The sequence below is a fragment of the Bison bison genome, unplaced genomic scaffold (genome assembly GCF_000754665.1).
Source record: "Bison bison bison isolate TAMUID 2011002044 unplaced genomic scaffold, Bison_UMD1.0 scf7180017864033, whole genome shotgun sequence".
Classification (NCBI taxonomy): domain Eukaryota; kingdom Metazoa; phylum Chordata; class Mammalia; order Artiodactyla; family Bovidae; genus Bison; species Bison bison.
Window position 1 is genome coordinate 410912 of NW_011494605.1, and position 25139 is coordinate 436050.

The window sequence follows — 25139 nt, forward strand, 5'->3', positions numbered from 1 at the left end:
GCTTCATGAAGCCGCAGGTCGTGTTCGTTCTTGGCGGTCCCGGCGCCGGCAAGGGGACCCAGTGCGCCCGCATCGTTGAGGTGAGGCCCGGGCAGCCAGCAGGCTCCCTGGGCTTGACCGGACACCGGGCTGGCCCGTCCCGCCGCGCTTGGCTGTCCGCGCCACCCCCCACCCCACCCCCGAACCGCGGACTACGAGTCCCGGCGGCCGATGCACCGCGGACTTGGCGGTGGTCGAGGGTCCGCTGGCGCGCTGCATGTCGGGACTGGTAGTCCACGTCCGCCCGCCCCGGGGGCGCCCAGAAAGGAAGGGGATCGCTTGGGGTTGCTTTGTTCCTGCACCCCTCTTCCCTTACATTTTGGGGGCCAAGTTCGTCTCGAGAGTGGGCTGGGAGAGGGATCCCAGGAGGGTCCGCTTCCATGGACCCCGAGCGCGTAGAAGGTCGGAGTACCACTGGTTGTGGGGCGGGTGGAGGCGGCAGCTGTGTCGATTTGGGTTAGAGGTCGGGGTGTGCCCACAGCTGCCTCAGGAGAGACCGGTTTTTTCAGCCCTCCCCTTCCCACAGGCCCTCTGAACTCTAAACAGGTAACTATACTGGTCTTTACTCTAGAAAGGAGCCCGGGCGACAGGGCTTTAGGTGTTCTGGGATCTGCTGATTGCTTTTTCTAAACCCGTCATGGCTAGTACCCAGCCCTAAAGCCCAACCCGCTTTCGTGAGGTTGGAAAAGCATGGAGTATGAGATGAAACTTCAACCTCTGGCCCAGCTGCCAACTCACGCCTAGTCTGTGGCCAGGTCACTTCCTCTCTCCGAGTCTCCGTTGTCCCCACTAGAATAGTAGAGGCTGTGCACGCAGATTTAAACTCAATGTGAAATGCCTCCCAACTCTAAAATGGTGTTATTCTCCCCCTCCCCCCCAAAGTGTGATAAGGTTACCGGTTCAATTCCGTTAACAATTTTCGAATAGATATGTGGTTAGCTGCAGTGTGGATGAAAGACTTACTGGAGAATCCGGGGAATGTTTGGGAGAGGAGGAAGACAAGAGATATCTAGAAACAGAAGAGGGGACCAGTCGTGCTGTAAAACACCAGAGAATTCTTGTGAAACTCAGACCAAAAGATTTTGACCCAGAACTTCTAAAATTATTCCCTCCTCTGTTCCAGGAAATGGCTTTTATTCAATTCGGTTCAGTTGCTCAGTCGTATCCATGGACTGCAGCACGCGGGGCTTCCCTGTCCATCACCAACTGCCCGAGCTTGCTCAAACTCATGGCTTTTATTAGCTTTGGGATTTTACTCCTCTCTCAGGTTCATACAACCCACTCCTGTACTATATTTTATTCTCTAAAGAGCATCCAGAAATAGTCAGATGGTAACATAAATATCTTCATTGTGTGTTTTATAGCTGTATTGATAATTGTTGATCAGTTGTAGAAATATAAGTGGAACTAAATCAACCAAGAAATAGATAAAAAAAAGTTTCTCCTTATTTTTGTTGGTTCTTTTCACTTTTTAAAAGACATGACAATTTATTTCAAGTTTTTGTTGTATGTATGAAATAACTCACATGTAAATGGCATGATAGGGGAAGGAGAAAAGACTTTATTTTTGTTTGTTTTTGTTTTAATTTTTCCTGGAGTATAGTTGATTTACAGTGTTATGACAGTTTCAGGTATAGAGCAATGTGAGTCAGTTTTACATGAAGGACTGATCCTGAAGCTGAAACTCCAATATTTGGCCACCTGATGTGAAGAACTGACTCACTGGAAAAGACCCTGATGCTGGGAAAGATTGAAGGCAGGAGAAGGGGACGACAGAGGATGAGATGGTTGGATGGCATCACCGACACGATGGTCATGAGTTTGAGGAGGCTTCGGGAGTTGGTGATGGACACGGAGGCCTGGTATGCTGCAGTCCATGGAGTCACAAAGAGTCAGACACGACTAAGCAACTGAACTGATACATATATCCACCTATTTAAAGATTCTTTTCCCATACAGATCATCACAGAGTATTGAGTAGAGTTTCCTATAGTATACAGTATGTCCCTTTCGGTTATCTGTTCTATATACGTTAGTGTCTAGCTTAGTTGCTCAGTCCTGTCTGACTCTTTGGGACCCCATGGACCATAGCCCACCAGGCTCCTCTGTCCATGGGAATTCTCCAGGCAAGAATACTGGAGTGGGTTGCCATGCCCTCCTCCAGGGGATCTTCCCAACCCAGGTCTCCCACATTGCAGGCTGATTCTTTACTGTCTGAGCCACCAGGGAAGCCCAAGAATACTGGAGTGGGTAGCCTATCCCTCCCTTCTCTAGGGAATCTTCCTGATCCAGGAATCGAACCAGGGTCTTCTGCATTGTAAGTGGATTCTTTACCAGCTGAGCTACCAGGGAAGCATTCTATACACAGTAGTGTGTGTATGTCAATCCTAATATCTCAATTTATCCCTCCTTCATTTCCTTCCCCATTGGTAAGTTTGTTTTCTATATCTGTGACTCTCTGTTTTGTACCAAATTTTTTGGATTCCACATGTAAGTGATATTATATGATTCTCATTTTTCTCTGACTTCCTTCACTCAGTGTGACAGTTTTTAGGTCCATTCATGTTGTGGCAAATGACACTGTTTCCTTCTTTATTATGGTGGATTAATACTGCATTGTATATATGTATCACATCTTTTTCATCCATTCCTCTGTGAATGGTTAGTTTATTTCCATATCCTGGTGATTGTAAATAGTGCTGCAGTAAACGTTGAGGTGCATGTGTTTCTGAATGATGGTTCTCTCCAGATATGCCCAGGAGTGGGATTGCTGGATCATATGGTAGCTTTATTTTTAGTTTTTTAAGGAGCTTCCGTGCTGTTCTCCATAGTGGCTGTACCAGATTACATTTCACCAACAATGAAGGAGGATTCCCTTTTCTCCACACCATCTCCAGCATTTATTGTTTGTAGATTTATTGATGGCCATTCTGACTGGTGTGAGGCGACACCTCATAGTAGCTTTGATTTCCATTTCTCTAACAGTTTGTGATGATGTAGTGATGCCTTTCAGCCATCTGATGTTTTCTTTGGAGAAATGTCTGTTTAGATCTTCTACCCATTTTTTGATTGGAATTTTTGTTGTGTTTTTTTTTTTATATTGAGCTGCATGAGCTATTTGTATATTTAGGAGATTAATCCCTTGTTACTTTGTTTGCAAATATTTTCTTGAATTCTGATGAGCCATTTACTAGAATTAAAACAAATGTAGGTTCAGACTATAACCCTAACTATTCCATTTGCTATCACTTTAGTCCCAGAGAAAATGTTACTTTTAGCTTGGTTCCTCTGTAAAAGGGAGAAATAATACCTATCTGGTATGGCATTTGTGAATATAAAATGAGATAAAATATCTGGTATAAGTAGATACAAATAATTTTTTACCTCTATTTTAGAGTTCCTGTTCTTAATTTATGAGATTGGTTATTTTTACTTCAAAGTACACTGTAGTATTACTTTTAAAAATTGGTTTATGATTGATGTATTTGAAAGCATTTAAATATTTTGTTTCTGACTCATGATGGGACTTTTAAGTGTCCACACCCAAGCTAATGATACCCATATTACTCCACTGGATTAAACATTATCTCTACATTCTGTAACTAGTATTTATTCTTTACTGTGTTTGATAATGGCTGGCAAGATTTTAAACCTTAATTAGAAGAATTAGAAGATTTCCGTGATGAAATATGTTCTATACTATATTATCCTATTCTTTAAAATTTCAACAATTATATGAACTTAAACTCTTTTAAACTGTTACTTTTTATTCCAAATAGTTTATAATTTAGTAATTGCTGTCTTCTAGCAGATTAAACAGTGGAATGTCTATGGTCAGTCAAGTCAGAGGTTTTTTGTTTTCGTTTTTTCTTTTATGAGTCTATTGCATTTTGACTCAATGCTTTATTATACAGGCAAATGTAAGCTGAATCCCAAACAATATAATTTTTGGAACTAATTATTTTTCTGTAGGGAAAAAGTTATATAATAAAGGTTGAAGTCCCCAACTATCATGCCATTGCTAATTCAGCTCACAGGGTACCTGAAATGTGGCTGAAATAGAATTATTCCTTTGGGAAAATTAAATTGATTTCCAACTCAGGCCACCAGAAGTACTTCTTTGGGCCCTGGCCACAGAACCTGAGACTGTCTGGCTCTCTAATGTCCTGGGACTTTGGGATTGTGGTTGTGTCACAGAGGGAAGCTGTTGCTTGTTAGTTGTTGTTTTGTTTTTCTGGCTGTGAATTCTACCTCTGCTTCTTGCTCTCCCAGACCTTGAGGAAGAAAAGGCAAATCTGATACAGTATCTTCTGAAAGTGTTGTGAACTGGGAAGGAAAGATTGGAAGGAGGCTTTGAGGTTAAATTTTGCCCATTTATTTGAACTGATCTTTTTCAGTTTCCGGAGAAGGCAATGGCACCCCACTCCAGTACTCTTGCCTGGAAAATCAGTTTCATTTTATAACTAATTGTTTTAAGTCTGTTTTCTCATCCTCATTTTGTTTATGAAGATTAACCATTTCCTAAATCAGTGCAATCAAGACTCAAGTTCTCAGAGTGGAGTTATTATTATTGTGACTAAAGGGGACAAGAGAGGATGAGATACTTGGATAGCATCACTGACTCAATGGACATGAGTTTGAGCAAACTCTGGAAGATGGTGAAGCACAGGGAAGCCTGGTGTGTGGCAGTCCATGGGGTCACAAAGAGTGGGACATGACTTAAAGACTGAACAACAACAACAACAAAAATCTGATGTTAGGATACCATGTCAGTTTTTAATTTTTTAAATTAAGCTTTGTTTGTATTGTTTTGGCCCAAGAAAAATCATGATGCCATAACCTAAACTTGTCCAAAAACAATAACCACAATTTTGCATCTGTTATCTGAGATATTTAAATCTACTGTCTTTTAAAGATGGTGAACATTTTGGTTAAATGAACAAATTATGCTAAAGCTTATATTCATGCCAAATTCCTTTTTGAAGCACCCCAACAGCATTTTTATCATCTTCTGTGTTATAATTTCCTCCAGGACCTCTATGAGTAGTTTATATTTTGTATTCTACATGCTGATCAGTTCAGTCGCTCAGTTGTGTCTGACTCTGCAACCCCACGGACTGCAGCACGCCAGGCCTCCCTGTCCATCACCAGCTCCCAGAGTTTACTCAAACTCATGTTCATCTAGTTGGCGATGCCATCCAACCATCTCATCCTCTGTCGTCCACTTCTCTTCCTGCCTTCAATCCTTCTCAGCATCAGGGTCTTTTCCAGTGAGTCAGTTCTTTACATCAGGTGGCCAAAGTATTGGAGCTTCAGCTTCAACATCAGTCCTCCCAATGAACATTCAAGGTTGATTTCCAGGATTGACTGGCTTAATCTCCTTGCTTTCCAGGGGACTCTCAAGAGTCTTTTTCCAACACCACAGTTCAAAAGCATCAGTTCTTCGGCGCTCAGCTTTCCTTATGGTCCAACGTCTCACATTCATATGTGACTACTGGAAAAACCATAGCTTTGACTATATGGACTTTTGTTGGGAAAGTAACGTGTCTGCTTTTTAATATGCTGTCTAGGTTTGTCATAGCTTTTCTTCCAAGGAGCAAGTGTCTTTTAATTTAATGGCTACGGTCACCATCTGCAGTGATTTTGGAGCCCATGAAAATAAAGTCTGACACTGTTTCCATTGTTTCCTGCTGTACTTAGAAAGTTTTGGGTGATACTTTAAGTATGCATTATAGAAATCAGAAACTCTATTTTATTTATCTTTTTGTCTCTAGTGTTGAACATTGTGCCTGGTACATAATAGGTGCTTAGTAAGTGTTCTTTGAACGAACAGTTATATAGCACACCAGTTTGTCTTGAGGATGTAAAAAAATTTAAAACTCAGTCCCCAGGGGGCGCCCAAGTAGCAGTGCTTCCAGTTTCAGGATCGTGTTTGTTTGAAACCTCCTCTGATTTCTCATGTTAACACTTCAGTTTACTCTCAGTGAATAAATGGTATAGTTGTAAAAATCTGATGAGCATTCTAAAATTATCAAACTCCTGATTACAAATCCCCAAAGCAAACTATCACTCATTAAAGAAACTAGGAAGATCCACTGGACAACTAGATTTTAAGTTTAAAGAAAAGTTTAAATCGTCTCTAAAAAGAGAGTCCATAGAATCCTCAGCTCTCCCAGATCACTGTCATCTCATTAAAGGTAACTGTATTGTGGAGTTTTTGTTGTCCTTAAGAATTTGGAGGAGGGAGAGTATATTCAGATTATTTACTGTTCTTACTTTTGAAAACTCTATTTTTTTTTCTTTCCGTTTTAAGTTACAATTGTAATACATAGTTGTTACAATTGTAATACATAGTTGTTGTTGGCTCTAACCTGAGGTCACCAGTATTAACTGTCTGGTATTAACTCTTTCTCAGTACTTTTACAAATAAAAGTGCATATGTTTACCTTTTTTACTTCCAAGTGGGATTATTCTATTTTTTATGGAATGTACCATGGCTCTCCTCTTAACTCATTTTTATCAGTAGCTACAGAACAGTCCATAATATGGATGTTACCGTAGCATAGTTGTACCATTCCCCCACTATTGCTAGGCATTTAGCATACTTTTCAGGAATTATTTTGCTGTTGCAAACAGTGCTTCAGTAAACTTCCTTGTAAATATAATATTGCATATGGATGCTTTTATTTTTGCAAGCAAGATTCCTAAAAATAGGATTGCTAAGTCAGAAGATAAATGCATTTTTAATTTTAATTGATAATAGTTTGATTACTTTTCAAAAACATTGTACTTAATTACATTTCTACAGCGGTGTATGATTTTTTTTTTTTTTACTAGCACTGGATAGTTATCAGTCATTTTAATTTTTGCATATTTGTTAATCTCCTCCTCAGAGTTTTCCTGAATAACTTATTTTTTCCCCAAGAAGTCCATTAAGGTGAAAGGCATACTTAGACTTAAAAAAAATTTCCCTGTACTTGTTATTTATTCAGAAAACAGTCTTTGAGAGCTGGGCACTATGATAGTTGCTAAGGTGAATAAGGCATGGACCCTGCTGTCGAAAGTTTACAATGAGCTGGGACATATGAAAGTTAAACAGTGACTACTACAGGAAAAGAGGGGTAAATCCTATGATGGAAAGAAACCAAATAGACCGTTTAGATAAGGGACATTTAAATTATAGTTCATTTGGTCAGGGAAAGCTTCCTGGGGGGCAGTGAATATGTATGAGCTGACTTTTGAAGGACAGTAGGAAAGAAGCAGCCAGGAGATGTGTTGTGGTGGAGAACACTTAAAGCAGAGTTACCCCTGCACAGAGGAGTTGGAGCTTGCAATCCTGAGAAAAGCCTAAGGAGAGTAAACTGGTGCAAGTGAGACTCACCCAGAAAACACTTCCTAAATGCAAACTATTTGCTCTGTGTTGGGAAATACTAACCTCTCAGTTCAGTTCAGTTCAGTCGCTCAGTCGTGTTCGACTCTTTGCAACCCCATGAATCGCAGCTCTCCAGGCCTCCGTGTCCATCAACTCCCGGAGTTCACTCAGACTCACGTCCGTCGAGTCAGTGATGCCATCCAGCCATCTCATCCTCTGTCGTCCCCTTCTCCTCCTGCCCCTAATCCCTCCCAGCATCAGAGTCTTTTCCAATGAGTCAACTCTTCGCATGAGGTGGCCAAAGTTCTGGAGTTTCAGCTTTAGCATCATTCCTTCCAAAGAACACCCAGGACCAATCTCCTTTAGAATGGACTGGTTGGATCTCCTTGCAGTCCAAGGGACTCTCAAGAGTCTTCTCCAACACCATAGTTCAAAAGCATCAATTCTTCAGCACTCAGCCTTCTTCACAGTCCAACTCTCACATCCATACATGACCACTGGAAAAACCATAGCCTTGACTAGACGGACCTTTGTTGGCAAAGTAATGTCTCTGCTTTTGAATATGCTGTCTTAGGTTGGTCATAACTTTCCTTCCAAGGAGTAAGGGGCTCTTAATTTACAGTGAAGATAGACATGTACCTAATATAATTTCATGAGAAAGGATATGAAAGATTTTTGCAAATATAAAAGTTTAACAAATTGTTTTAAAATTGTTTATTGGGAGTTCCCTGGTGACCTAGTGGTTAGGATTCTGGACTTTTCACTGCTGTAGCCTGGGTTCAGTCTCTGGCCAGGGAACTGAGATCCCTCAAGCCATGCAGTGTGGCCAAAAACAAAACAAACGAAAAATTATTTATCTTTTAGTTCTGCCTCCCAAACTAGATTGTAATGTCTTCAAGGATAGGGACCCTGTCTTTTGCTGTTGCTCATTCTACTGCATGGTGTTTGAAAAGCCTACTTATTCTTCAGTTCTTAGCGTAATACGAAGATTCCCAAACATTCACAGTTCATAGTGTCCTTCGTGTCTCTGTACTTTTTTTCACAAACAACTTAGTTCAAAATAAATATATTTATTAAGTAATTATATTTATTTATTAATTAATATATTTATCCAGTAATTAGATCCAAACAATGCTTAGGTATTTTCTAACAATCTAGTAGCTGTTTAAAGAAAAAGTACATATAAGCTAAAAGAAAAATAAAGCAGCTAAATAAATTTTAGCTAAATAAGCTAAAATAAAGCAGCTTTATTTCATTCTCGATCACTTACTAATATATGCCTGTTAGGCACCGTCCAGTTTCTCATACTTTGGAATCAGATTGGCCACTTCCATCCTCATTTCCTTTTCCACTTTAATTTTCATGTGGCACTTATTTTTATTACAGCAACTGCCCACCAAAAAGTCAGCATCACAAAGATGTGTCTTCAAAAAGAATGTGCATGATCTAAAGTTGAAATTGTGAGCTACCCTGAGCTAATAGTTCACATGATATCTAATAGATGTTCAGTGTTGCTCTATTTCGCTTAAAAATGTAAATCCAGGGCACTCTTGTGAATTCGCTGCAGTGCTCCAGGGCACTGTGGCATACAGTTTGGGAACCATGAGCTAAAAATTACTTCCTCAGTGAAACTAGCCCTCAATTGTTAGACTAGGTCAGATTTCTCAATTTTGGGCTCTATCAGTTGTAATTATTTTGTCCTTTATGATAGTTACCAGTTTTTAATTATGTTGTCCTTTATAACATATAGTTATACATATGCAAACATAACAGTTTGCAGACCACCTTTAACTTTATGATTATTGGATTGTCTCCTCCATTAGACCATAAGCTCCATAAGGGTGAGAGCCTTAAGATTTCTAAATTTACTCTCACATCTTTAGTGTATAGTACAATGTCTGGCATAAGTTGATGCTCAATAAACATTTGTTAAGTAGATTTTAAAGCCAGTCATAAAAGATTTTTGCCATTTTGTGAGTTATTTAAATTTTTGGCTCTTTGGTTTTCTCCTCTGGACATTTGTGATACTAATCTACTCTTAGGGTGATTATGAGGATTAACCAAGAGAATCCACGTAGTAAAATGTCTGGCACAGTGCCTGCTTTGCATTAGTCACTTCTCATAACGTGGGCGTCTCTCTCCTTCCCTGTTCTGTGCTTGCCTGTCCATAGTCAGTGAAGGAAGTATCTTGAGCAATGTAAGTAGCTACACTTTGGTTGGCATTCTTGGTTGTTACACTGAAGAAAAATGGATTTGAAAGGACATAAACAAACGTCAAACTGTCACACTAGTGTATTGTCTATTAGGCAGTATGTAGAGTTGAGACTCGAGAGTTAGACTGTCCAGGTATGAATCTTGATCATAACACATGCTGTGTGTGAGATCTTAGCAAAGGTTTAGTTTCTGTGCCTCAATTTCCTCACTTGTAAAATGGGAATATTAATAATATATACTATCTACCTCAGAATGGTTTGTGAGGAGTATATGAGCTAATATACATATTAGTACTTAGAGCAGTGCCTGGTACATGGTAAGTCCTTTATAAATATGTTTATTATTATCATCATCATTTTACTTTTCCTGTGTTAGTTTTACCTGCTCTTCTGCCACCCCTACTTCCTCAACCTTCTTTTGAGTTGCTTAAGATTTTTTTTCCTCGTGGTTTATTCCTTCCTACTTTGGAAGCTATACAGTCTCTTTTTAGTGGTTACACTAGAAATTTTAAGCACACATATTATTTAACTTGAGTCTAATATTAATATTTTTACTCTTCTCTAAACAATAGACCTTAGGACACTTGACTCTATTTTCTATCTTATTCTGTTTTCTCTTTTTTTTAGGATTTTAAATTCTATATTGACTTTTTTTTTTAATCCCTACAAATGACCTGTTAATGTTTTATACAAATGTTTGTTTGGAATAATATGCATGCTGCTGCTGCTGCTGCTAAGTCGCTTCAGTCATGTCTGACTCTGTACGACCCCATAAACGGCAGCCCACCAGGCTCCCCCATCCCTGGGATTCTCCAGGCAAGAACACTGGAGTAGGTTGCCATGTCCTTCTCCAATTCGTGAAAGTGAAACATGAAAGTGAAGTCGCTCAGTTGTGTCCAACTCTTTGCGACCCCATGGACTGCAGCCTACCAGGCTCCTCCATCCATGGGATTTTCCAGGCAAGAGTATTGGAGTGGGGTACCATCGCCTTCTCCGGGAATAATATGCATAATTATAATAATAATAAATTGTTATAAAAATAAAAATACATACCACTTTCTTTATTAACAATTTATTTTTGCACCTCAGACCTTCTCACTGAGATCATTTTCTTTCTTGAAGTATATCCTTTAGAAGTTTCTTTAATCAGTATAGGCTTGTGGTTAGGAAATTTTGCTGTTTTCTCTGCATGGTAGGTTCTCTTTTCCTAGGTCAAGCACCTGACTTTATGTGGAACTCATTGATCTGAACTCCAATCCTACTTAGGCCTCAGTCTTTGTCTCTTCTCCCTTCTTTGTGGCCTATTAAATCCTAGGCTCCAGCCACTTGTGATTTGGGGATGGGGACATCCCCAGGGCAGCCACAAATCCAGCACTCTCTGATTCCTCTGGACTTGTGCTTTCTTATTTATATGAAGTTGAATTAGTCTTTTTTGGCCAGCTCAGTCATGCTTTGAAAGGTAATAATAATAACATTATATGTTAATAACTACATGAGTGTGCTGTGCTCGGAGGGATTTTGAATGAATATTCCAGCCCCATCAAAATTAGACACCTCTACCTAAGTCTGCCCTAGCTCAGAACACCTCTTTAGTTCTGGTTCTTCCCCGTATCCTTATTCCCACTGAAATCTACTTCATTGACATCCTTCGGGTTAATGTTTTTAGTGATGGTAGTCAAGTAAACACCACATTCTAGTTAAGATGCTAATTGGAGAGGACTGCAATCTGAAAGCTCTCTGAAAGTCACAACGGGGTACAGTATTTTTTTTTTTTTTTTTAGGATTATCGTATTTGTAACCGTGTCCTTCTGAATTGAAATTCAGAGCATTTCAGAGAAACTTCTCTTGTCGTGAGACTTTTAGACCAGATAAGGGAAAAAGGGTGGAAGCAGGGGTTATTGTTCAGTCTTTAGGTCATGTCCTACACTTTGCAACCCTGCAGCACCAGGCTTCCCTGTCCTTCGCTATCTCCCTGAGTTTGCTCAAACTCACATCCATTGAGTCAGTGACGTCATCCAGCCATCTCATCCTCTGTCACCCCCTTCTCCTCTTGCTCTCTGTCTTTCCCAGCATCAGGGTCTTTTCCAATGAGTTGGCCCTTTGCATCAGGTGGCCAGAATATTAGAGATTCAGCTTCGGCATCAGTCCCTCCAATGAATATGCAGGGTTGGTTTCCTTTAAGATTCACTGATTTGATCTTCTTGCAGTCCAACAGACTCTAAAGAGTCTTCTCCAACACTGCAGTTCAAAAGCATCATTTCTTCAGCGTTCAGCCTTCCTTATGGTCCAACTCCTACATCCTTACATGACTACTGAAAAAACCATAGCAGGGGGCAGGGGATAACTGTCTTATTCGTTGTGTCATATTAACTTGATCACACTGACTCTTCTTAGCTTTAAAGCTAGTACTTTTAGCCCAGTTACCATATGAAAATGTATTGACTCTAACATTTCAGTTAAATTAAGAACATATTTACAGACTAAACATGTGATAAGAGCGTTTAGAATTTAATAGAGAACAGGTGTGACTGGACATACTGTTTGCTGACAGGTTGTTGCTGCTTGTTGAACTTTGGTAAAGGAAGAACTCCCAGTTACTATGTTCCATTCTCAGAAACTTTGAGGGACTGGGTCCCCAAAAAATACAGGGTTCCCTGCTTGGTTTCCATCAGCCATCTCCAGAAGACCAGTAAGTTGGTTCTATTCATCATTAGGGTGTATTCTATACCAACAAGCAATTAAATATGCTCAGTTTGGGACTTCACAAAAAGGCTCCTTCCTTGCTCACTTTTTGTTTGGAACTTCCATGATGTAAGTAGTAGTCATTGGTGTTTGTCACTGGAAAGTTCTGTGTATTTAATTTGGCCTATAGGACTTACCTTTATAATTAAGTATAGTTTAGGTAGATATTGATAATAACATGAATTTTTTCCTCTTGGTGTCTACTGGGAGTAAAGAGACAGCCCAGATAATATGTAATTGGGAATTGACTTGATGGCTAATTTAGTTTTTTATTTTAAAAATAATTTTCATTTATTTATTTTTTGGCTATTCAGGGTCTTCATTGCTTTGCATGTACTTCCTCTAGTTGTGGTGAGCCGGGACTACTCTTCGTTGCGGAGCACAGGCTCTAGGCATGGATTTCAATAATTACAGCTCCCAGGCTCTAGAGCTCAATAGTTGTGGCACATAGGCTCCGTTGCTCCAAAGCATGTGAAATCTTCCTGGACCAGGGATCCAACCCATGTCCCCTGCCTTGGTAGGTAGGTTCTTATCCACTGTGTTACTAGGGAAGTCCTAATTTAGGTTTTTAAATTGGAAATTTTTATTTGCTACTTATTGAATGATTATTGGATGAGGCAAGTGGAAATGGTGTCAAGAGTGGGAAAAGGCAAGAATGAAGCAAATGAAGCAAGGATGGTCAGAATCTGGCTGAGTGGTGGGTCAGATATGCCTGACTCTGTATGTGGATAAAGTTCCTGATCTCATCTCCTTGCTAGGATACAACAAAATGATAAAGTCCATCAACTTGAAGTCTCCGTTTTAGTTTCCACTAGCAGATTCTGTGGAGAAGGCAATGGCAACCCACTCCAGTACTCTTGCCTGGAAAATCCCATGGGCAGAGGAGCCTGGTATGCTGCAGTCCATGGGGTCATGAAGAGTCGGACACAACTGAGCGACTTCACTTTCACTTTTCACTTTCACACATTGGAGAAGGAAATGGCAACCCACTCCAGTGTTCTTGCCTGGAGAATCCCAGGGACGAGGGAGCCTGGTGGGCTGCCGTCTCTGGGGTCCCACAGAGTCGGACACAACTGAAGCGACTTAGTAGCAGCAGCAGCAGCAGATTCTGCATGCAAAGACTACAGTACCTTGATGGCAAGATTCTGTCTCCTTGTCTGTTACCTAGGAATTACCTCAGAGGTCCACTGTGGAGTAATAGTCACTGAAAGTCACAAGACCTGGGTTCAAGTGCCAGTTTCCGCTAATTAGCAAGTCAGCTTATCTCAGTTTCCCCTTTTGTAAAATGAGGAGTTTGAAAGTAAATGGTCTGGAAAGCCCCAGAACAGATCTCTATACCGAGACTTCAATGTTAGATAGTAATCCTGTAATCCTATGTAGTCACATTCAGGAGGTATATTATTCAGTCACTATGAATAGGTATATATTCTTTGCCATTGTATGCTATATGAATGGGAGCACCAAGGAATTGTACTTAATAAATTCCCACTGAATTTCATATTTACATAGAACTTCAGAGTGGTAACAAAGTATGTGTAAAGGCGGGAAAAGGAATAGCTTTTTGAAATGGAACAATTGTGTGTATGAATTTTTTTAATTAAAAATATTTAAGAAATGGGATGTTGAGCCAACTTTGTTACAATATAGTATAGTATTAGAAAGAATGTAGACTTTGAAATCAGATGTTGGCTCAAATCTCAGTCTGCCACTTATGGCCATATTGCTTAACTTTTCTGATTCTGTGTCTTCATTTGTAAAGTGATGATAATAATGCCAGCTTCACTGGGTTGTTATAAAGATGAAATGCCATAATGCATCTACTGTGTTCAGCACAGTACATGGCCCTCAGTAAAATGTGTAAAGAGTAACATTATTTTAGAAAAGGTCTATGGTAAAGAGATCAAAGAGTAATTTAGATTAAAGTAGTTTAAGGAAGCATTGTATTCCCATTGTTTACTATGGCATAAGGAAATGATTACCCACACTAGTCAGTTTACAGATTTTTAAAAACTCGAGGTGGTATTTTAGAGTCTACCAAATATGAAAGGTCTTTCTACTTAGAGAAAATATTTGGAGTTAGCTTAGATTAAAAATCCTAGAATGGGCAACTAGATTTAGGGAAAAGCTTATAGTATAAATGCTCTTTATATTCAAAATAGGTTACTTGATGCCAAATGGAGCAAATGACCTAATGACTGGGTGTCTAAGCTAAGCCTGGATATATACCTTAACTGTCTTCTTATTAACTATGCAAGTGCTTTTACTTTTGGTTACTTTTTAATTATACAAATAGTACACATACATTATAGAAAAATTAGAAAATACAGATGAGTAAAACAACAGTGTAAAAATCACCAGGAATCTTACCACCCAGAAAAGACCAACATTAATGAATATTTGGGGACATATATTTCCAGAGATTTTTTTTTTTAGTAGGCTCATACTCTGGAAACCTGCTTTTTACTTATAATATCACAAGCATATTATCATGTTAGTAAATGTACTTTTACCACATAATCTATATGATGATATCATATTCTATAGATTACATACATTAATTAATTGGTTCTTTGTTTTAGACATTTTGTTTCTGATTTTTCAGAAATCATATTCTGTGTTTTTAAAAAAAATAACTTGGAAATATAATTTACATACCACACAACTCATGCACTTGAAGTGTACAATTCAAAGGTTTTGATATGTTATTATGTTACTAATTTTTTTTAAATTGTGATAAAATATATCAACGGTTTCCCTGATGGCTCAGATGGTTAAGAATCTGCCTGAAATACCGAAGATCTGGGTTCGGTCTCTGGGTTGGGAAGATTGGCCTGGAGAAGGGCATGGCAACCCACTCCAGTATCCGTGCCTGGAGAATCCCCATGGACAGCGGAGCCTGGCTGGGCTATAGTCTATGGGTTCGCAAAGAGTCAGACACCACTGAGCGACTAAGCACACACACAAAATATATCATGAAATTTGCTATTTCAACCACTTTAAGTGTGTAATTCAGTGGTATAAATTGCATTTATAATGTTGTGCAACCATCACCACGATTTCTAAAACTTTCTCTTCACACCAAAGACTCTACCTTTAGGCAATAATTTCCCATTCATCCCTTCCCCTAGCCGCTAGTAACTTCTAGTCTAATTTTTCCTCTGAATTTGCCTGTTTTTGGTACGTTGTGTGAGTAGAATCATACAGTATTTGTTCCCCTCTGTTTTTTTTTTTTTTTTTTTTTTACAGCTTATTTCACTTAGCATAATGTTTTTAAGTTTCATCCATTCCTTTTTATGGCTGTATGATGGTTCACTGTATATGTATATTACGTATTGTTTATCCATTCATCTGTCGTTGGATGAGCGCTTGCACCTTTGCACTATTTTGAGTCGTGCTGCAGTGAACACTGACATGCAAGCGTCTGTTTCAGTCGTTTGGTTATATAGCTAGGAGTGGAATTGTCGGATCATATAATTCTGTTTAACTTGTTTGAGGAACTGCCAAACTATTTTCCCCAGCAGCTGTGCCGTTTTTCCTTCCTACCAATGATGTGTGGTTTCTTTATCTTCACCAACACTTATCATGTTATATTTGTTTGATTAATTATCACCACTCCAGTAGGTGTACAGTGGTATCTTATTGTGGTTTTGACTTGCATTTCCCTAATGCCTTAGCTGTGAGCATCTTTCATGTCTCACATGGCCTTTTTTTTTAAATAGCCATCCGAAATGAAATTTCTGCAGTGACCACATAGGGAGAGGAAATTCACATGAATAAATTGCTTGAATCAAGGCATAAGGAAAATAAATAAATAGCCATCCTAATGGGTGTGAATTGGTGTCTCATTATGGTTTTGATTTGCATTTCCCTGATGACTGATGATGTTGAGCAACTTTCCCATACTTATTGGCCATTTCTTTATCTTCTTTGGAGAAATGTCTGTTTGGATCATTTGTCCTTTTTCTTCCCTGCAGAATATTGCATTTTAAAAACTGTCTTTTGTAACTTTTAAAGCTGGGTTTTTATTACTAAATTGTAAAGTTTTAAAAATATATTTTTGGTATAAGTCCCTTATCCAGATATATTATTTATAAATGTTTTTTTCTATCCTGTGGGTCATATTTTCATTTTCGTGGTAGTGCCCTTGAAAGCACAGAAATTTTAACTTTGATGAAGTCTGATATCTTGCACTTTAGAACATACAGTATGCTTTCTATTGCCTATGGAGCAGAGATTAAAAGATTGATAGTGAGGCCAAAACTGTAAAAGAGGTATAATTGGTGAGTGTCTGTATTGTGCCTGAGACTGAGAGTTGAGGGTGGAAGAGAGAGGGGATAGTGTAGGCGGAAAGGAAGAGTGGGAGTAATAGATTTGTGTTACTTCCTTGACTGATTCCAGGGCATAATTGGGTCTAACCTCAGTTGGTAAAAAATCTGCCTGCAATGCCAGAGACCCCTGCATTCAATTCCTGGGTTGGGAAGATCTGCTGGAGAAGGGATAGGCTACCCACTCCAGTATTCTTGGGCTTCCCTTGTGGCTCAGCTGCAGAAGAATCCGCCTGCATTGTGGGAGACCTGGTTCCATCCCTGGGTTGGGAAGATGCTCTGGAGAAGGGAAAGGCAGGCTATGGCTCATGGGGTCATAAGAGTCGGACACGACTTAGCGACTAAACCACTACCCACTCCAGTGTTCTGGCCTGAGAATTCCATGGACTGTATAGTCCATGGGGTCTCAAAGAGTCGGGCACAACTGAGCAACTTTCACCAAGTCAGACTAGAGAGATGGGAGAGGTTGTCCATTTTTCACAGTGGTTTCCAGCATTCTTCCTGTTGTGTAGTTACGTCAGGGAAGAAAGTTTTCCATAAAAATTACCCATAAGCTTATCACTTACTAGGACATTTCCTGCATGTGAGAAAGTCAGATTCTCATCAAGAAACAAGAATCCCTTATATTCTGGTCTACATTATATAAATGGGTATAGTTGTCTGTTTAGTTCAGTTCAGTCACTCAGTCGTGTCCAACTCTTTGCGACCCCATGAACTGCAGCACGCCAGGCTTCCCTGTCCATCACCAACTCCCGGAGTTTACTCAAACTCAGGTCCATCGAGGCGGTGATGCCATCCAGCCATCTCATCCTCTGTCGTCCCCTTCTCCTCCTGCCCCCAATTCCTCCCAGCATCAGAGTCTTTTCCAATAAGTCAACTCTTCGCATGAGGTGGCCAAAGTATTGGAGTTTCAGCTTTAGCATCACTCCTTCCAAAGAACACCCAGGGCTGATCTCCTTTAGAATGGGCTGGTTAGATCTCCTTGCAGTCCAAGGGACTCTCAAGAGTCTTCTCCAACACCACAGTTAAGCATCAATTCTTCGGCACTCAGCCTTCTTCACAGTTCAACTCTCACATCCATACATGACCACTGGAAAAACCATAGCCTTGACTAGACGGACCTTTGTTGGCAAAGTAATGTCTCTGCTTTTTAATATGCTATCTAGGTTGGTCGTAACTCTCCTTCCAAGGAGTAAGCGTCTTTTAATTTGTCTGTAGTCAATGTTAAATCCCAGGCCGGGCTAGAATTTGATAGCTATACCATCAAAAATATGTATTCGTAGACTGACTTTAATTTTCGATTAAGAAAAATGTAATCATAAAGGTAAATTTTATACCAAAGTTTTTTTAAAAACGTACTACTTTTTGAAGCTAAATATTGATTTTCTTCACACCTCCTATTAGCACAGGTTGATGAACTAAAAATGAAGATGATTCTTTGTTGTCTAAGCTAGATTAATTTTCTCTTTCTTAAAAAAAAAAAGAAAAAACGGTTGAGAGAGGTTGGCACAGTAAAGTTCTGAAAATGCGCCAAGGGGTCATTTTGGAGACTAGAAGTAGTGTGGTTACATTGTCTGCCATGGCGGTGTCATTTCCAGAACATCCTGCTTATAATTTTGAACTCAAGTGCCTAGTGTAAGGCTTCACTGAAATATGTTTCCTTTTAAAATTCTGCTGCTGTGCCTTTTGGATCCTCAACTCAGTGTGTCTCTAAATTTCCATCTGTTTCTAGGCTATAAAACTGGACTGTTTTCTGTCTCCTTCTATAACTCTTGACTTCATGCCCATGCAGTGTGTTTCTGTGTTGCTATATTATACTTTGTTTCTCCTTTGTTTGAGGAATGGATCACTTTCCAAGGAAATTTTTATCCAAACATTTGAATTGATTTTTGCTGCTATTCTCAACAGTGATGTAGTTTTAAATTCTAAATAAGTTTGTGATTGTGCAGGTACTGTTTTTCTTTTTTCATGGAATTGGATAACTTTTTATGTAGAAATATTTATTCCTAATGTTAGGCTATTTATTTTGCTGTTCTCTTAGGATCTGGTATTAATAAAACACTTAAATCATCAGTCTTACTTTGTGATATTTGCCATTTAGAGACGTGTAGATAGAATATAACCTTTTTTAAATTAAAAAAATTTTAAAGTTTATATGTATACATGTACTTTGAGATTCAAACAATTTGAAAGTACATAAAGTAAAAACTGAAAGTTCTCTAATTAACCTTAGCTTCCTTATTCTCCTTATGTAATCATCTATCAGCATTTTTATGTGTGGCTTTCTGGTCCTTTTTTGATATATTTATACACAGATAAAAATGCATGCACAAATATTGCCTTTTGTTCCGTGCCATGCATTTCTTGGCTTAACAGTATATCTTGGATAGCTTTCCATATCAGCACATGTAGATAGCTCTACTCTATTCATAATATATACAATAATCTATTTAACTATTCATATATTTGTGGGCATTTAGATTTTCTGTTTACAAATGATGCTAACATAAACTGCCATGTACATGTGTCTTTATGCACATGCACAACTGTTTCAGTAGCTCAACTCCTAGAAATGGCATCACTGAGCCAAAGGGTATACAGACTTAAATTTTGTTAGACTACCGAATTGCCCTCTAAAACTGCTTAGGCAGTTTATATCCTGGTCCTTGCCATAGCCAGATACATCTTTTTTTTTTAACCAATCTGATGTGTGAAAAATGAAATTGCTTTAATTTGCATTTTCGTGATTACTGGTAAGGTTGAGCATCTATTCTCTCCTTTTCTTTGAATTGTTTGTTCTTATCCTTTGCCCACTTTTGTATTGAGCATTTTTCTTTGTTAGTAGGACGTCTTTATATACAGTGTATATTACCCTGTCACCTTTGTATGGTGAAAGTATTTTCTCCCAGTCTGTTGCTTGTCATTTGGTTATATCTATGTTGTCTTTCTTTGTTCAGAAGTTTTTATTATTTATATGGTCAAACATGCCATTTTGATTCTTATTTTGGAGTGTCTTTCTCACAATCTTATTTCCCCCTGGTACTGTCCTGTGATTGGGTTTTGTTGTTGTTTTGTTTTGCTTGTATTGTGTTGTTATAGAACTTTAATTACCTGAAATTTAGTTTTGCATATGATGTGCAAGAATCTAATTTTTTTTTCAGATGGTAGCCAGTTGCATAGTATCATTTATTAAATAGTTCATCTTTTCTCTGTTGATCTTTAGATAATAACTATCATTTATTGAATTCCCATTTATACTTAGGTCTGTTTTTGGACTCTGTTGAGTTTCATTGTTATGTTTGGCTATTTTTAGACCAGTATCATACTGTTTTATTTATTTATTTTAAACTCATGTCCATTTAAAATTAAAAAAATTTTTTTTCATACTGCTTTAATCACTATAGCTTTATAATATTTTATGTCACCTGGTAGGACAAGTTCACATTTGTGTTTGTTAATATTTTTGAATTTGGTCATGATCTCACATTTACCCCTTATATTAAACTTGAGAATCAACTCATCAAGTTTCATTAAAAAATAAATAATCCCAGTTGAATTTTGATTGAGGTTGCTATCAATTTATAGATTAATTTGTGGAAAATTTATATATCTACTGTATTGAATCTTTCTATCCATTATCTATGCCTTCTTTTTATGATACTGATTTTAAGTGTTTCTAGTTTCTCCATATAATTCTTACATATTAGTATCCCTAAATTTAAGTTTTTAGTACTGTTTAGTACTGTGTAGGATTTTTTAAACTGAGGTAAGTTGACTTGAATAGGATCTTTTAAAAGGTACATCTTCTAATTAGCCATCGCTAGTTGATTGGAAGGCTATTGACCTATTTGTTTATAAGAAGAAAGTAAACAAGATAAACACATTGTTGTAGGTTCTCATAAGTTTTTAGTGTACTTAAATACATCTATGATGCCAGTTTTTGGAGCCTGTGTGTTTGAGGATATTTGCATAGTGAATTGGATTCATGTATCATACTTTTCTTATTCTGTAGTTACTCTTTGACTTTGCACCTTTATTGGTATGTAATTTGTAGTTTAGCCACTGGCTATCTTGGAGTTTGCTCCAAGAATAGCCTATTCAAATTACTATAACTCTTCCCTGATCTGAGTACTCTCATGGTAGGTCTTGAATCTAGTAGTGTAGACCACATTTTTAGGAGCGTGTTCTTCAGGAGAGGCTTCTGATTTTAACAGCTGACAATGATGTTTGGCTGTGGCTGTTGTGTAGTACAGTATAGGTATGATTTCTGGTAGTATAGATATTATTTCTATTTTAGAAATGAAGAAACTGAGATCTAAGAAAGGTTAAATAAATTTCCTGAATTCTAGGCTCTTAGACCACCTGCAACAATATTTGTATTGTGCTGATGTGAGTGTGTTGTTTGTAGGCTCTGCAGTGACTTTAAGAATTGATCATTTAGTTAATAAGATAAATGGTTAAGATTAATAAGACCTCTGTGCCTATCCATTAATGTTGGAAATTTTCAAAATATTACCCCTAATCTCCTGGAACCACTGGAGGTTTCTGGGCCTCACCTTCCTTCATCTTCGACTGTTTTCCATCCCTTTCTGATATAGGGACTGTGGATTAAGCCATTAATTAATTAATGGATGAAATGACTTAAAAGAAATAAAAATACTGGAAATGACCAACTAGAATGAAATTGGAATGTGAAAATTCCAATTCACAGTTGCTGTAGGGGCCGTTTGGCATGTAAATCAGATGCCAAAGTCCTCAGTGTTCTGAGAAGCTGCCTGCAAAATGTTAGAGGAATATTGAGGCCTACACAAATGAAAGAACAGTCTGTTTCATAGCTTCTAAATCAACCATTCTTTAAGTTTTATTTATTGTTCTGTTAGATTGGTGCAAAAGTAATTGTGGTTTTTGCATTTTTGAAGTTTGCTTTTTGATATTGAAATACATTCTTAAATGTGGTTATGTTATACATCATTTAAATGCATATTTCTTTGCTAATGACTTATTACTTGTTTTATATTTATTTTAGACTAGGGAAATGATGTTAAACAAAAAGCAAATTTGAATGATTTTCTTATTTGAGTTCAAAGTGGGTCGTAAAGCAGCGGAGACAACTCACAACATCAACAACGCATTTGGCGCAGAAACTGATAATGAACATATAGTACAGTGGTGGTTCAAGAAGTTTCACAAAGAGACGAGAGCCTTGAAGATGAGGAGCACAGTGGCTGGCCATCAAAAGTTGACAGCGACCAATTGAGAGCCATCATTGAAGCTGATCCTCTTAAAACTACACAAGAAATTACTGAAGAACTCAACGTCGACCATTCTACAATCATTTGGTATTTGAAACAGATTGGAAAGGTGAAAAAACTTGGTAAGTGGGTGCCTCATGAGCTGACTGCAAATCAAAAACATCATTGTTTTGAAATGGGTTGTCTTCTCTTACTCTATGCAACAATGAACCATTTCTCAATCGGGTTGTGCTGTGCAATGAAAAGTGGATTTTATTCAACAACCAGAGATGACTAGCTCAGTGGTTGGACTGGCAAACAGCTCCAAAGCACTTCTCACAGCCAAACTTGCACCAAAAAAGGGTCATAGTCACTGTTTGATGGTCTGCTGCCTGACTGATCTACTACGGGTTTCTGAATCCTGGCAAAACCATTACATATGAGAAGTATGCTCAGCAAATCGATGAGATGCACCGAAAACTGCAGTGCCTGCAGCTGGCATTAGTCAACAGAAAGGGCCCAGTTCTTCTCCACAACAGTGCCTGAGTGCACGTTGCACAGCCAACGCTTCAGAAGTTGAATGAATTGGACTACCAAGTTTTGCATCATTCACCGTATTCCCCTGACCTCTTGCCAACTGACTACTGCTACATCAAGCATTTCAACAACATTTTGCAGGGAAAATGCTTCCACAACCAGCAGGAGACAGAAAATGCTTTCCAAGAGTTCTTCGAATCCCTAAGCATGGATTTTTATGCTACAGGAATAAACATTTCTCATTGGCAAGATTGTGTTGATTGTAATGGTTCCTATTTTGATTCATAAAGATATTTAAGCCTAGTTATAATGATTTAAAAGTCACAGTTCAAAGCCGCAATTACATTTGCACCAACCTGCTAACCTTCTTATCATTCCCCAAGCAGACAGTGCTGGTAGAGACTGAATTCCTTGGGGAAAGTTAATGCAAATATGAAAAATTGACTCTATTAATTAATAGTAGAGTTCAACTCACTTTAAATATGTAAATCACTATTACATCCTTTGTGAGTATAACCTAAATATCTCCCCAAATTAGCGTTTTTGCCTGGCACTTTGTAGAGACTCAGTAAATACTTGTGGATTTAAAATAAGTTCCACGTATTGCCTGAATTAAGGTTTTCTTACATGAGTAGCAAACATTGAGGAAAATGAAATAGTGCTTTAATTGTCTACAGTTGAATGGGTTATATCCCTCCTCTTTTCTCTTTTGCAGGATGTAAGCTTTTAAAATATCACTCTTTAATTAGAGAAAGAAATATGCTTCATGTTAATTTGGAGTCTGTCTGCTAAAGATTTTGCCTAAGAAAAGATTTAGCTTGGTTTATAACTTTCATAGTTTGTAGTTAATATGCCGATTTGTAATTAAATAGGCATGGTCAAATGTGATGTACATATTTGGAAATACAGTGAGGGCGAACTAAAAATGAGATTGGAAATCCACTGGCAATTTGAATCAGATATTCTTTTTAGCCTTTCTCCCACTGGATAGTCGCTCTGTCTTCTTTCCTTCCTTTCATCCCTCCTTCCTTCCTCTTTTCTACCCCCTCCCTTTCTCTCTCTCTATCCACACCTCTTTCTCTCTTTCCTAACCTCCATATAATGGTGATGATAAGAAAAATCCTTTTTTTAACCCTCTCTGGGTAAAACTGGAAGGAGCCCTAAACAGTTGACCAGTTTTAAGCATCTGGGCACTGTATAGCAGTTCTTACAGTCAAAAGAAAGTTCTCCAAGACTGGCAGATAAAGTTACTGAAAACTGCTAGTCATACATTTCAGCAATTGGAAGAAGTTCTATTGGAAAAGCCTTTGAAGTAAATGACAGCCTTACATGAAATGTTGCTGGGATGCCCTAAGCTCTAAAGCTATTGTTTGCAACAAGTGCCAAACCGATGAGTCTGAATGGCCCCAGGTAGCATTTCTAGGCGTTATGCTGAAGGTGCATTGTTGACAGTACAGAATCAGAACTAGATTTTGAAAGTTCAGGAATCTTACAGGGAGTGCAAAGTAAACTTAGATGCTTCATACATGTGTCAGCTGTTTAAAGGACACCAACAGTTTTAACTCACTTGGTTGCTTTAAAAATATATCTGTATCTGCTATCTCTGCTGTGTTCCTTCTACTTTCTAATTGCCATACTCACAAGAGGAATTGCCTGGCATCTGGATTTCTTCCTGCCCCAAGGACTTGCCATTTATGCATCATTTGTACCTTGAACTTGTTTTTTTTTCCTTTGGTTTTGGTCTTGATTGTTTTTCTTGTTATTTCTATTCACGTAGAATGACATTACCTGAATTTAGAAAGATGGAAAGAGAAGTTATTGAGATAATTTGAAATTTGATACTATGAAGTTGTCAACATTTGTCTAGTTGTAGTAACATAGGGTGCTATTCTGTACTTGTTGAGAAGTAGTGCTTTTTCCCTCTCTCCTAATCTTAGTGCCTGATTTGTAGAAGTCATTGAGTTGTTTCTCAACATCTTAAAGGAGAAAATGAAAGTAAAAATTTTGATGATTACTCTAATAAATGAATTGTTTATACATTTGTCACTAGAAAACTACTATTTTTAGCTGAACGGTAGCTTGTAATTGCAGTTATTATAGTTTATAGTATTTATAACCTGCTGTGGTTTGAATGTTGCTTTTAAGGCTATAATTAGTAACCTACTAGATTTTAATTACTAGGAAATTTCAGAGAATGTGAAAACGTTTTGATTAAACCTGAGAAACAGCCATTCTTGCTTTCCTCAAAATTGGCATCAGTGACTACTTAATGACAGCAGAATGCTTTGAAAACATGCTGTTTAAAGTCTACCTATTATTAGATACCATAATAACTAGTGTGTAAGTGATAGTTGCTTTTTTGTTGTAGAAACTCTGTGGTAAGAGGAAAGCTTCAGCAAAATCCTTAAGAAAAATGTAGTATAAAAAAGTAACTGGTAGATAGAATAGTTTTTATAAATGAATGTAGATGAGAAATAGAAAGATATATATACAGATTTGACATGATTATATTTATTTAAATTCCTTGTCTCCTTGAACTTTGCCAATAAGGTTGTTTTTTATGTAATTTTTAAAAAAATATTATTTGTACACTTATACAATATACAGCTAGTCTCTCTTTTTAAAAAGTGACATGCCAAAACCCATTGTAATGTAATATAAGCTTGCAAATTTGAGCTCT

The 25139-nt window shown here is 38.0% G+C and overlaps 1 protein-coding gene across 2 annotated transcripts in view; it reads left to right on the forward strand.

The window, feature by feature from the left end:
- The first annotated feature begins 5 nt into the window (after positions 1–5).
- CMPK1 (cytidine monophosphate (UMP-CMP) kinase 1, cytosolic) overlaps positions 6–25139 on the forward strand; it is a 36151-nt gene continuing 11017 nt past the window's right edge. Inside the window, exon 1 of one of the 2 annotated variants that reach the window (XM_010834428.1) lies at positions 6–80. In XM_010834428.1, the coding sequence (XP_010832730.1) occupies positions 6–80 (75 nt within the window). Of the gene's footprint in view, positions 81–12850; positions 12884–25139 lie in introns of those variants that run through there. The other variant, XM_010834429.1, reaches the window with a different exon arrangement.